Here is a 14701-nt window from a genome sequence, read left to right as displayed (position 1 = left end):
AGAATTTTCTTCCCAGAATTTTAAGATATTTGTATCCTTATTCATTCTCTTATTTTCTGGGAACTTTTTATTAAAGATGCAATAGGCATTTTTTGATCCCCCTTTCTCTCTGATGATAATATGATTTTTTTTTCTCTATCAAAAAGTAAAATTTCAAGATTATCTATCTTGTTATCATTATCATTATTATCACTAAAACCAGTAGGTATTGTCGTAGCCTCTAATATATTGTAAATAATGGAGTTTTGTGTATGCCATAAATCCTTAAGATGGTCTTTAGCCATTTATTTTTGCTCAGTACTCAATAAAACTTGATATCGAGGGTCTAAATATATAGAAGCTTATAAAACACTATTTTGCAAATATTGTTACTCTCAAATTTTCATGTTTTCTAATATTTCGTTATGAAAAAGGACTAATAAATCTTTCTAAATCTAATCGGCATCTAATCCATATGCCATAAAAATCAAATTAACATAATTGTTCTGATTTTAATCTTAATGTTGTTATTTTGGCACCAATCTTCTTCTGACAAAATGACTTAGCATGCTCCTATAATAAAATCATTACAGAAATCTTTCAAACTTAATAATCGATCTAGCATCATACAATTTGAGGATCAACGTGTTGTGCAATCTAATATTGTCATTGACCTTTTCATTGATTTTAATATTCTTGCAATTGTGGGATTAAATATTTTGCAACATCCCTTGCTTTATTAATTATAGTTTCAAAGTGATTATTTTTTAGGCAATCATTACTAGAAAATTGTAGAGTAAATATTATTACCTACACTAGAAAATAATTTATGATATCAATCTCTAGATAAAATGGAAGCCCAGGAAGAAAATCGAAAGGTGTAAATAAAATAAATGATTCCAAGAAAAAAAGTTAATAAAATTTAAAATTTTTTAAATTATTTGTTAAAAAAAATTTTTTATATTATTTATAAAATATATATTTTTATTTTTAAAATTTTTTTTTTATACCTAGAACCCTTGGACTCTCCACTTTTAAAAAGGGTCCGGGTTCGGGTACAGCCAAAATGAGGGTTCAGGGTCCGGGTTCACATCCCTGATTTTAACAAAGAATTTGATATGAGGTAAAGGCCAATTTAAATATATTTTGACTCAAAAAAATAGTGTTCATTTTTAGTCTTAATGAATTGGACTAAACATGATGGGGAGGGGGGGGGGGTAAAAAGAATAAAAATTGGATATGATTTTTAAATAAAAGGTAACATCTATAGTAAACGAACGAATAAAATTCTCATTCCCCGTCATTTTTTTTAAATAAAAGGTAACATCTATCGTAAAAGAACGAATAAAATTCTCATACTACTATGTTATTAAAATGCCAATTTTTAAGCAAAAAATGGTCGCTTAAACCTTTATAAGTTTCAAACTGTTTTTATCATTAAAAAATAATATAGTGTCGCAAAATTGGATTCGATATAATTTTTGACACATTTATGAAGTGTAAAAGTTAAAAGTAAATGCTTCATGAAGAATGCTATTCTTTTTAAAAATATTTACGAAACAATAGTGCTAAATTATATTAGTCACTAATTAAGATTAAATGTTGTAAAATTATCAAACTACTAAATTGACTACTTTGAAATGGTTTCGAAAAAGTCAATTTATTTATATCGGAGCATTTAGGGGCATTTGGACCATCTAAGCGCAGTCTAAGAATCAACTTATCCTATATGGTGTCGTGCTCTTAAGAAATTATATTTCACGTGAGAAATAATTAAAATCACCTATGCCGTGACATTATTTGGATTACCATTTTAACAATATTGTATTATTAAAAATTAAACTGTTTTTTTGTCTCCATAAATTATTTATAAATATCGTCTTGATTTTAAATGAAAAATTGTCATAATTTTTTTAAAATACTTAATATATAATATTATAATAATAACTGTTACTTTCACAGAAAAATCTTACACTAAATAAAACAATGTTTATTCTTTGGTCGTTCTATGGTAATGAATATTAGATAATTTAACTTTTCTTATCAAAGAATATCGACTGGGCCCTATTTGTGCATTTTAAATTCATTATAGAAACCTATATAAATATATATATAATGCTAGCTATAACCCGTCAAGAATAACGGGGTTGAGGGGTAATTAGTTTGTGTATATGGTACTAAATATACTTTATTAAAATATAAAAATTTAGGGGAGAAAAAGGGGTAAATTTGTGAACCACACATCATAAGATATTCTTAATTTAAAGTATGATGACCCGTCTTTCTGCAATATGAAAAATATATAACTAAGAGTACCAGAGCTCCCGTTAGTCAGCATTGCTGAGCCCGTCAAAAATGACGGGGAATGATAATCTTCTTCATACAATTATAATAGTTGTTACCTGTCATTTGAAAATAATATCCAATTTTTATTCTTTATAACCCGCTCTTCTCCTTCAGGCCAGGTCCAAACCATTAAACTAAGTGTAAATGCTTTTGAGTAAATATATATTTAAAGCTTTTACTTGATACCCATATCAATATTATTTATTAAAATATTACTGATCACCTATGCCTAATTTTTAATATTGAAAAAATTCCCAAGAAAGGTCCCCCAACCAAAGATCATAATAATTATGTAGTTGAGAACTGGAAAATATGAGCCTTGGTTTTTTGATCAGGCCGAGCCGAGCCCAGGCCTGCAAAAAAATTTGTTTTAGGTCAATGACTAATCATAGTTAGTAATAAAAAATCAAGCGTCCAAGCTGATAATAATTTGAAAAATTTTCTCCAAGCCTAGCCCGACCCATTATAATTTTAAAAAATTTTTCTCAAACCTGGCCAACCGATAATAATTTTGAATTTTTTTTCCAAGTCTGGAGCCTCCAATAAAAAAAATAAATATTGATATAATAAAATTACTTTATCAAAATATAGTTTCATATATAGGAAGAATTGTATTAAAAATTTTAAGATAGAATGGGGCTGAGTTGGAAAAAACGTTTGCCTATGGAACGTTAAGTTTGGGGATCGAATCTCGTAGATGAACTTTAGAGGTATATAGTCTCTTTCGATTTATTAACATTAAGATGATAGGAAAGTTGATAGAAAAATAAAATTAACATTAAGATGATAGGAAAGTTGATAGAAAAAATAAAATTAACATTAAGTTGATAGTTGATAGAAAAAATAAAAATAACATTAAGATTATATGAAAACGTTCATTTCTTGATTACGGAGATTATATATATTAGATTCTAAAATATGCAATATTTGGTCAATTCTTATCAAATATATTATAATAACTAAAAAATTGTTAAGAAATTATACCAAAAACTGCTATCATTTTTTATTTACAGAATTCAATCAACCCTTCTGTATTAGTAAATCAGGTATGAAAAAAGATTTTTAGAAACATTCTCTAATTAAGGAACTTTTACACCCCCCTAAGCCAATAAAGATATTGCCCCCGCTAAAATTTACCTCCTCCCACTAAATAAATCAAAATAAGCAAAAATAAGTAAATCAAAACTACCCCCCCCCCCCTTCTGCCCAATTTTATTCAAATGAATATAACGTTCATATCTATCCACACTCCTCCAATTTTAATGACGATCTTTAATCATAGCCCCCTCCCGCGAATCAGAAGACCGAGCATATTTTTATCTATGTCTAGCAGATTAAGAGTTAAGGCCATAATCGAAAGAAGAGCCTCGATCTCAATTACTTTAATTTTAACAACACTTGGATCTCCAAGCTTTCGTAACCTTCACTATTAAATAGTAATTCCTGTTGAAGCTATTGGTCTTATCTTTATTCCTTTTATTTCCTATCTAATAAATTATTTATTAATGAAATCAAACGGAGAAATATAATCCTGATGTTCCTTAATCAAGATTCACAACAGGTATTTTTTAAACTAAAAACATTCCCTTATTCATAGAACTTTTCTGAAAGTCTCTTATCCTCATGACCGCACTTTCTAACTTGATGATTTTTTTAAAAAAAAATATCGAATTATCTCATTAATGAATGATATTGTAAAATTTAAGAAACTGTTTGAAATTGTCTTTGTTGAGCAAGATATACCTGAGATCCTTCGTAATTTATCGATTTCATCTGATTTTTTGTTAGCTTTAATTGCTATCTCACTCTACTATATAAAAGTATGGGTTATGGAGAATTCCTTGTGTCGAATTCGTCAATTCAGTTTAGGAGGAGTATTTTTCCCCTATTCTCATTTTTACATTAAAAAATTATCCTTGTTCTTTCTAATTTCAAATATCCTATTTAGATACGATTGGATGAGTTTACAAAAACTTATTTTTTCATCATCCAATAATCATGATAGTTTTTATTTATTGGCAAAAAAAAGATATAATTTTGTTTTCGATAAAATATAAAGATATAAGTGATACCGTTTTCTAAAAAAATGATAGTTTGATTATTAAAACTCTTTATTTACATATTTTAAGTTTTATTTTTTTAATGGTTTCTAAAATATTGATAAATGACAACATAACCCTGCTTAGGTTTTCCAGTGTTTTAGTCTTTTAATTAATACCAGATATTGATTGGTGATAATGATGATAAAATAATAATATGCATTACAATTTAAACCCAAAGATTCGAGCCGTTAGTTATTATAGTTATGTTATGACTGGTTAAATTTTTCTTAATAATCAAAATGGATCGTTACGGTCAGTTTTATTTCATTCATAATGAATTTTATAGTTAAAGCTAATTTTGGATTTATTTTAGCGATAGCGAATAAATTAATATATATAGGGAAAACGAAAATAGGTTATTTAAAAACTAAAAACAATTTTAAAAGGGTATAAAATTGATAAGCTTATTAATCTCCTAATTTGATTGGCTAAAAAAATTAAGATTTTACAAAATTAGTATTTCCAAAAAAAGCTGAATTATTTTAAAAAAATTTTAAATTTACATAAAACATTTTTAGAAATTGTTTAACAATTTTGGTTTGTTCAATTCCGATTCAAATAATTATAATAGTTCATTCCGGTTCGGTTTGTTGCAAACGGTATATGACGTAGCATGTAGTCTAAAGTAATAATATAAGATAGTTCCCTGCATCGGGTGTTCAGGTCTGAAATAAATTTTTAATTGCGGTTCGAATCCGACTGAGTCTGAGAAAACGTCTGACCGAGTCAGACTGACTCGAGTTTGGTCGGGTCGGACCGTCCGTATAGGACTCTATGTGTTGTATTGTATTGTTCCAATTTACTTTCGCATTTCATGCCTTGGTGTATGATACCATAGAGCAGTGAACCGCAATGGTCGCAAAACGTGGGAGAACTATACGTATGATTTTTGAATTTGTGTTTCGTCCTGACATCCTATGATAACATAATAAAGAATTAAATACAGAGTTGTTAACGGTCCTTTTTAAAAGTAGCTAGCTCTTGCTCCTACCTCCTCAAAAAAAGCTAGCTTCCACTCCCACTAAATTTTAAAAGGGAGCTCCCGCTCCAAGTAATGGAGTGTCACTCCATAGCCGCTTTGATTTTTATTTTTTTTTAGAAAGTACACGAAACAAAATCATATTCAAAAAAGTTTTATTTATAATAAATGATATATCCTATTATAATCTTCTTAAAAAGTAATAAATTTTTTAAATTTGAATCTAACAAACATCCATGCCTTTCTCCTAAAACCTATTTAGTAATATTAAACAGGCGCTCAACAGGAGCACTAGAGGGAAGCGGGGTATTGTATTTTATAAAAAATATTTTTTAATTCAGGAAATTTATCAAAAATAGTAATTTTTTGATATCATTATTTAAAAAATATTTGTCCAATATATTAATCAATTTCATGGAACAAAAAAATCTTCCAAATCATTACACGGGTCTGGACTAGTAGCTATTTTTGCATCAAGAATTTGTTTTCTTAAAAAATAATTAATTTGTATTTAGTACCATGTTTTGTGCATTTTTTATCCCGCAAAATAGATAATAGCCGCAATGATATTTTCATCATTTTAAACATTTGAAAATCGGCAATAAAATTATTTAAAAAGATAATTTATTTTTTATTTCGATTTCTTCTATAATGTCTAGATCCATAATATCAAAAACTATTTTTATCATATATCTATAAAATGAATATTAATATGACTTACAAGATTTTCCAAGAAATTTTCAATATATAAAGAAAGAAAAACTTATTTTTAATATGTTAACTTATTAGATGAAAAACCAATATGAAACTAACATTTAATATTGCATAAATTTAAAAAATAATATAATTTATACATTAAATTTAAAAGAGCGGTGGAGCGGCGCTCCTTCACTCCAAAAGTGTAACCGCACTACTGTAGCGCTGCTCCTTACTCTGATTAAATGAATTGGTGTTCTATTTAAAATTAATTTAGATATTAATTTAATAGGTACTTTAAACTAAATCTACTTAGAAGGTGTAAAATTTTAAGGCTTTTAGTGGATTGACCAAGAATAATTTCAATAAATTGACTGAGAGCAATGACTCCACCATTAGGTCTCCTAATTTGAATAGCATATAGTTTCTTTGATTAGATGAGGGAATGGAAAATGAAGGAGTAAGAGGGAAACTTTTAGTAAAACTTTCGCATATTTCTTTATATTTTCGGGGATACCTACCTGATGTCTGAAATTGTGAACACAATGGTGTAAATCTGCAACGAGTCAGTATATTTATTTTCAGTGCGAAGTTGGAAGTTTTTTTTCACCACTGCCAAAAGAAGTATAACAAAAGAATTTCAAGAAATAATGAAAGGGTCCCCTACTACCAAAATAAAAATTAGCAAAAAAGGTCCGGTCAGATATAAAAATTTAAAAAAGGGTTCAGGGTTTGGAGAGCATATAGAGATATAGGCTTACACTTAATAGTTAATATTAACAAAATAATATAATTTTTTCCCCATTTATTTTTTTTTACTCTACTCCATCCATATAAACATAATTTACTAGCAAAAAATTAAAAAATTAATTTATATATTTTTTTAAATGTTTTATTTTATTCAACAAATCGGACAATATTTATTTCAAGGAACATAATTGCTCATTTTAAATTTAAATTGAATATCTAGAAAATTGTTTTTTATTTTACTTTATTGATTGTATGATTTGTCCCAATATTTTACTTTCTAAAATTAATATAAAAACAAGATAAGCAAGCAATGTATTCACATTTTATGGCATATTAAATTATCATTTATAATTAAATTAATGTTAGGACTCTTGTATAATTATTGTTTTTGTGATTTAAGTTTACCTTTGGCAGGGTCACTTAAAAAAAATTCAATAATTAAGTATTTAAATATATTTATGTACCTCATGGTCGGGCCCTTTGTCCGCACCAGGACACTTAAAAGTAACGAATTCGTGGCATCTCTTGTGAACTACGAAGGAACAAACTGTTGGGCATTAAATTTTTGTTGAAGAATAAAATAGATATATTATTATTTAAGTACTGATACTGAAACAGCCCGCTCATAATATGTATATTATTTTTATCTAAATCAGTAATATTTTATTTAAACAAAGTTTACAACCTAATGACATAGAGAAAGGACATTATGTATTTGAAAAAAGTCATTATGCTTCTAAAAAAGGACATTATTTGTATGTGTAGAACACTATGTGTTTAAAAAAGTTATATATGATTTGTATTTTGTTAAATATAAGGGTGATAATGTATTTTATATAAATTTAATTAGTAAAAATTTAAGAAGAATTAGTAATATCCTCCAAATAAAAAATGTAGTGAGCCAGGCATGAAGCTGTCCTCAGTTCTATATTCTGGTAATTACCTCAAAAAGGGACCATATTTTTTAAAAAATATTATGTAAACCAAAAATATATTCCCAAAATTGTAGGAGTGGAAATTGATTTTCTTGGTAAGGATATGAACCCTTTCAAACCAAATAGAAAAGATTCGCATTTCATTATTAAATACAATTTAGTTGTTTTAAATTTTAAGGTAAGTTTAAAATCATTTTCAAAATCTTGATAACCAAACAGACCAGGCGAATTGATTTCAATTATTAAACACTAAATTTTTAAAATTTAATAACATATATTTAATTTTATTTCAAGCAGATTAAGATTGTCTGATAAAGAATAAAAAAACTACTAAGACAAAAGATGTTCCATAATATAATCCATTCCAATCAAATAATAAACCAAGAGGAGCCAGACTATCACTTCGAAAACGATAAATATATTATAGAAGATTGTTTTTAATATTATGACAGATATTAAAATAGTTATACGGACATTGCAGCCGGTTTATACTAAGAGGCCGTTCTATCTAGCTTTTGGTTCATATAAGAAAAGTTTCAATATTTTTATCACATTTCATTTAATAAGTTGAATTTCAAAAATTTTAATATTTAACATGTAGATAAGATGTTGAAAAGAAAAGTGAGATAAAATTCAAAATGTGCCTTGATATGCTATTATTTATAAAACGCACTTTTCCAATTAGAACCACTGGTCAAAAAAGAGGGTTTAATTGACATTTGGACGAATAACACTATATTGCTCTGTGTAATATTATGCAGGCCTCATCGAATATCACAATTGTGGCCAGAAAAAATAGATATCATATTTTATATGTAATCGCATCGAATATAAATTGATAAATTATATAAATGAATTCCCATATATCTAGATTATAAATTTGCGATGCGATATTCAATGTTATATTACTTTTATATAATCAAGACAGATATGATAGATGTAGGACTGCATTTTTATGTATGAGTTATGATAGGAGGATATGGGGAAAATGACAAAATATTGTCACATTTAAATAGTTTTATTTTAGAATTTAAAGAGTTTTATAAAAAGGTAATCACTATTGAGCCTCGATAATATTATTTCCCCAAAAATTCCAGAACACCCCTAAATCCCGAGAGGTAACTCTTTTAATATGGAATATTCCTTCGATCCTTTAATTTATACTGTTTAAAAAAGATGCTAAACAATTTATATATGCATAATTTTATAAAATTTCATGTAAATAGTGGAAGAAAATGATAATTATAATGAATAATCTATTTCAAGTTACAGATGCCAGACCCTTGAAGGAGACTCTATATGGATATGTAGTTTTAAACTTAGCATATTAACCATTATAACGAGCCGGGCAATTCGTGTAAAAATTTTTTAGGCCAGACCGAACAATTTAGACATAAAATATCAGGCAGGGCTGCGCAAATCTCTAATTTTTCATACCAGCCCTGGCATTAAAATTATGATATATTTTTTTGAATTTCAAGCTAATATTTTGATTTTGATTAATACTATTTGAAAATAAATTACAATGTGCTTATTTTTGTATTTGAAAAGGTGCCTAACTAAAATACTAAATCTATAAATAATATAGTAAATTCACAAAAAATTAAACAGCGTATTAATATGATTCAATTACAAGTGCATAATACAGATATCAAACACAATTGATTTATAAAACAGTTGTTGTAGAAATAGATAGCCATATAAAGGATAGATATAAAAGACTTAATTGACATTGGGAAAAAATTAGATTTTTTTTAGCTTTCACCTTTTCTGATGATAAGCTCCTTCAATATCTCTCTCGACTTTATTACTCATGCTATCTATTTTTATCTAATTTTATATTTCTGATCAATTCCATTTGAATCTCCTACCGGAGTATCGCTATCGAGGCCAAAGTATCGATCTCACAGCGAAGTATCAATATCGACAGATATCCCACCGGAGTATTCTTATCAATTCCATTGTAATCTTGATCTCCCACCGGAGTCCCGATGGATGTCCCATCGGAGTATAGTTATCAAGTCCATTGTAGCTTGGTAGACATTGAGAGCTTGAACGGCCCCCGAGGTCACCATTATCCTAGCGTTGGCCAAGAGATCGTTTTCATCCTTTAATGACCCACGAGTTCAGCTGGCCGTCTTATTTTGTTTATTGGACGTATCCTAGCACCCGGCTGTCCAAGCCTGTCGGTGACCAGGGTTGCCTTTCTCAGCTCATAAATTTATCATATCATATGTGTATACATATTTGTCATCGCAGAAAAACCCGAAAATTTTTAGTTCCTTACCAAGATTGAAACTGGGGCCTTCGGTTTACAAGCAAACATCATACACCACTGGGCCACTACGGTGACGATGTATATTAAAAATGTAATGGTCGGTAAATTTGTACAAAAAAATTTAACGGGCCGAGGCCAACTTTTAGTAAATTTACGGGAAATTTTTTAAATAGTAACAGGATGGGCCTGAGAACTAACTTAACGGATCAGGTAACTTGGGAAAAATTCTTAACGGACTGGGCTTTGTAGACCTTTAATCGCCACACTCCTTACACATTAATATTCGATCAATATAAATGTAAAATAAATATCAATAGGCTACAAAAAAGCATATTTCGGAAATATATAAAACAAGCTAAATAAAATTTAAAAATTTTGTACCATTTGAAAAAATGGAACATTTAAATTTAGATATAAAAAAAATTTAAAACTGCTTCAATAAATTAATTATTCTTAATAAATATCATATTTTTTAAAATTTCTTCGAAAAATAAAATTAAAAAGATTAAATTTAATGTTTTTTAAAATGTATTTTTTTTAAAAATTAATTTTGATACAAAATTTTTAATTTTATGATCATTGAAATAAAAATATTATCAGATTTTATTAAAAAAGGGAAAAAAAAATATTTTAATTATATTTATAAAATAAGTAAAAGAAGCGCCATAAAAATGGCCATGGGGGTAAATTTGTATAGCTCTTGAAATTTTTTTTATGTAAGAACTGATGCCATTTTCATGGGCCCAATAAAAATACCGAATAGTTACTATAATAAACGAAGGTACATAGATACCAGTGTGTAGCGCGCTACTTTAAAAAAAATAAATAGAGGTAGCTCGCTACTAATTTAGAAACCTTTCAATTTTACATAATAAGTACAAATAAAAATTATTAAAATATATTTATAATTAATTCTAAAATCGTAGTCTTTTTATTTCATTTTATTTTGAAATTTATATTTAAAAATCTGCATTATAAATCTAGTTTTCAAAATAACTTAAAATGTCGACGATAGAGATTGATATTGTAGATAATTTTAGTACAGATCATATCGACAAAGTAATTTCCCTGGAAAATGATGATAATATGGATTTCTTCTGAATTCATAAAATATTTTAACTTCGATAAAAAAATTAACAGGTATAAATTTCATTGTAAGATGTGGCGAAAAATTTTATCGTCAAACAAAACTAGTAGCTTCAACGATATCAATGTGTAGCCCAATCCTTAATCTTTAAAATAAAATCTGAATCAAAGCTGTATCTATTATAAATTTTGAACTACAATGTGAATGTTTATTTTCTGTCCCAGTCCAAACATAGTATGTTTCAACTGGATATAAGATATTATTCAAGAATTATATTATAAATTAAAAATTACAATAAATTATCATCAGCTCATCTATAATTATTATCTGGATGTTAAACATGTTTATTTATTACTCATCTATTTATATATTTATAAATTTTATCAAAACTGGTAAAAAAATACTTATTTTAATCCTTTCATATTTTAACCAATTTTGAGAGAAATTGGTTTAATAGATAAAAAAGGGTGCTGGCCTGGCCAGTTGACAAACATGGCCACCCACTTATCCCTTATACCATTTTTATTCAACTAATACCATTATAATGTTAGACTGACCCTAGCCAGATAAAAAACGCCATTTACTATGGATGAATTTTTTTTTGAAATAAATAATAATACTATTGAAAATCCTTCAGCCGCACTTTTTTAAATCTAAAAATACTTAATTAAATAAAAGATATGTATATTAATAATACTGCATTGCGTGCTAGTGTAGAACGATTTTATTTAGTCGTAGTTATACTTTCTCATCGTTGCCCTAGATATAGATACTTAGAAAATATTAAAAAAATTCTTAAGTATTTTTTAAGGCAGCTAATAGCGCGCTACTTCTTTAAAAACGTTAAAGGTAGCGATAACGCGTTACTTTTAAAAACACTGATAGATACCGGCGTGCGGCCTATACTTTTAATTTTTGTCGATACCGTATATAATAAATAAATCAATTTTTTTCAATCATTCATAAATAATTTATTAAATAAATTCTTTTACTTTCTCATTGTCATTCAAATAAATATAATCTAATTGTTATTTATTCCGGGTACATTTTTTATATGTGCCATCAATTATTTTTTATATACAATAACATTCCAAATTATAAATCTAAAATTTTAAAATAAGTCCAAATCCTACAGCATAAAACACTATTGCATCAGTATATGGGGCTAAAAAAATAAGGGATATATGAAAAAGCTGCTTGAAAATGGAGAAATAATTTAAATTCAGGCTGTGTTTAAATTTCGCTTCAGGTTTGTTACTTGAAAAATTTAAGTTATCATTATTCAAAGAAAAAAATATAACGATTATACTACCGTTAAAAAAATTTTAATTGTTATATTCCCGTTATTTAGAACATTACAAAAGCTCTTCTAAAAATAAGAATAAATGAAAATCGAGAAATGCGATAAAGAATTTTATTGATTCGTTTCTCTGTAAAATAAAAGAAAATATAAAGGAAACTAGTGTATATTAATATAATATAGTATATTATCTAATTTAATCTAATAACGATTAAAGATTATCATTTTAAGCATTTTGACACACTTAATTTCTAAATCAAACATAATTTAATCGTCTCTTGTTTGGACTATTAATTAAATTTGCAAAAATTTTGACTTCATTCGATCTCTTTGTCCAATTTAGTGAGGAAAAAATGATTTTACCGGTGGTATCTTAGGAACTAGGCTCTGGAAATTAATGTAATGTGTAATATAATAATAAAAGTGAAAGTTAGAGTGATAACGTTTATAATTTTTTTAATGATTATACAGAGGGTTAAGGAAATTTTCACAAATGTATTTGAATAAATACAAATACATTTCAAAATTATGTATATAAAAGATCACTTTATCATGCGTGAACTTGTAATATTTGAATTTAAAAAAGAATAAAGAGTAATAAAATCCCTTAATTCTCTGAAGGTTATCTCTTCGTTTTTACATTTATAAAAATAGGAATACTTATTTTAGAGTACTAAACCGATAACATTTTTTTACTTATAAAAGATATTTTTTTATTAGCAATTATCTAAATTTATAATTATATTATGGTACCGAAAAATTTTCAGTTATTTTATTTTAGAATATTATATATCATATAAACAAAATCACTGTTATAGCTTATTATTTTATTTAATAAAACTTTGGAGATAGGTTTAACTGGAATCTATATTTCCTAGTTCTATATCGTCATTTTAAAAAATGTATTAAATGAACGTTGCTCATTTTAATAAAATAGGATGAAACAGATAAGATCTTGATCTTCTTTTTTTTCTCTAACTCGGATTAGAAAAAGTATTCGCGATACTGCCCAACCATGATTACACTATATAGTATAATCATTAAATTCATCTTATTTTACAATATTAAAATGAAATAATAACTTTTTCAAAGGTCGCCATGATTTAGGAAAATAAGAAACTAGATCACTAAATCCCACAACAAAGAAATTTGAAAATGAAGAAACTTAATTATTTTAAAAAATATTATTTTTAAAACGAAAAATAAATGCTACGTTTCACAAACTGTAATTGTCTCATCTTTATGTAAAGTATATGTTCGTCTGGTAGCATTTGAAGGACTGACCACATCTAAAATTTTTGCTTTATGTATTCACAATTTGTCACTCGGGGAGGGATATGTATAAGAATTTATGGGTCCTTTTTGGTGCAAAAAACTAACTAAAACCTCTTCTTTATAGAAGGCCCATGTTTTATATTTTCAGGTCCTGCCTGATCCTGATTTTTTTAAAAATATATCATATTAATTTTTTATAGAAAATAATGACGATTTAAAACATTCGGTTTCAAATATTCGGCCTGGCCGGGTATTTAAAAAAAATTCTTTTAGGCCCATATATTCGATTAGCATTAATATTCGAGTGAAATGTAATATTTAATATTTGCAATACTGCTGAGTTTGAATAATATTTAGCTTAAATTTTATCTTGAATAATTGGATAAGTTAGGGGACTAAATATTTTTGGAATAAATAAACGGCAATTGTATTATGAATGAGAGATTCAGATATTATTACGTAACTTAAATGATTCAAATTATTAAGTGTCTTGTAATATCACAAAAGGATGATGGTAACTTGCGCTTCCAAGTGAAATCCTTATACTTCATCTTGAACCACAAAGGCCTAGTATTCAGAAAATATGCCTGAACGATATATTAGCCTTCATTAAAAATTTTTAATAGAATTCATGCCTTAAATAAATAGCTTTTGGGATATAATTTTAAAATTATACAGTGGAGAAAATCGTCATTTTTCTCACATTTGAGGCTCTGTATCCCGGGAATCAGGTGTGCAAGTTAAAATAAACTACTTTTTTATTTACCGATTTAAATAATTCCAGCAATATTTAACAATTTCAAATGGGGTCGGACAGAAATTGTAAGTTAGCAACAAAATTTTAGCCATAATCCATAAATTTGCATAGCGTCATCTATTTAATATGATATTTTAATTTTGGTAAAAAAATTTATATTCCGGAAGAGCCGATAGCGTCGCCAGGGTTTTCACGTCGTATATAAATTTATAAAAGG

At 27.1% G+C, this 14701-nt stretch overlaps 1 protein-coding gene across 4 annotated transcripts in view; it reads right to left on the bottom strand.

The window, feature by feature from the left end:
- Positions 1-14701, bottom strand: part of LOC135925707 (calcium-dependent protein kinase C-like) — a 74013-nt gene that overhangs the window by 16127 nt on the left and 43185 nt on the right. For 3 of the 4 annotated variants that reach the window (XM_065461163.1, XM_065461162.1, XM_065461165.1), the window contains exons 3-4: positions 7317-7399; positions 5231-5342 (exon numbers count right to left, since the gene is read on the bottom strand). In XM_065461163.1, the coding sequence (XP_065317235.1) occupies positions 5231-5342; positions 7317-7399 (195 nt within the window). Of the gene's footprint in view, positions 1-5230; positions 5343-7316; positions 7400-9658; positions 9734-14701 lie in introns of those variants that run through there. The other variant, XM_065461164.1, reaches the window with a different exon arrangement.

The sequence above is a fragment of the Gordionus sp. m RMFG-2023 genome, chromosome 3, assembly GCF_954871325.1.
Source record: "Gordionus sp. m RMFG-2023 chromosome 3, tfGorSpeb1-WG-v2, whole genome shotgun sequence".
Classification (NCBI taxonomy): Eukaryota; Metazoa; Nematomorpha; class Gordioida; order Chordodea; family Parachordodidae; genus Gordionus; species Gordionus sp. m RMFG-2023.
The sequence above is the reverse complement of the archived record's forward strand: the minus strand, read 5'-3'. Positions and strand labels throughout refer to the sequence as shown.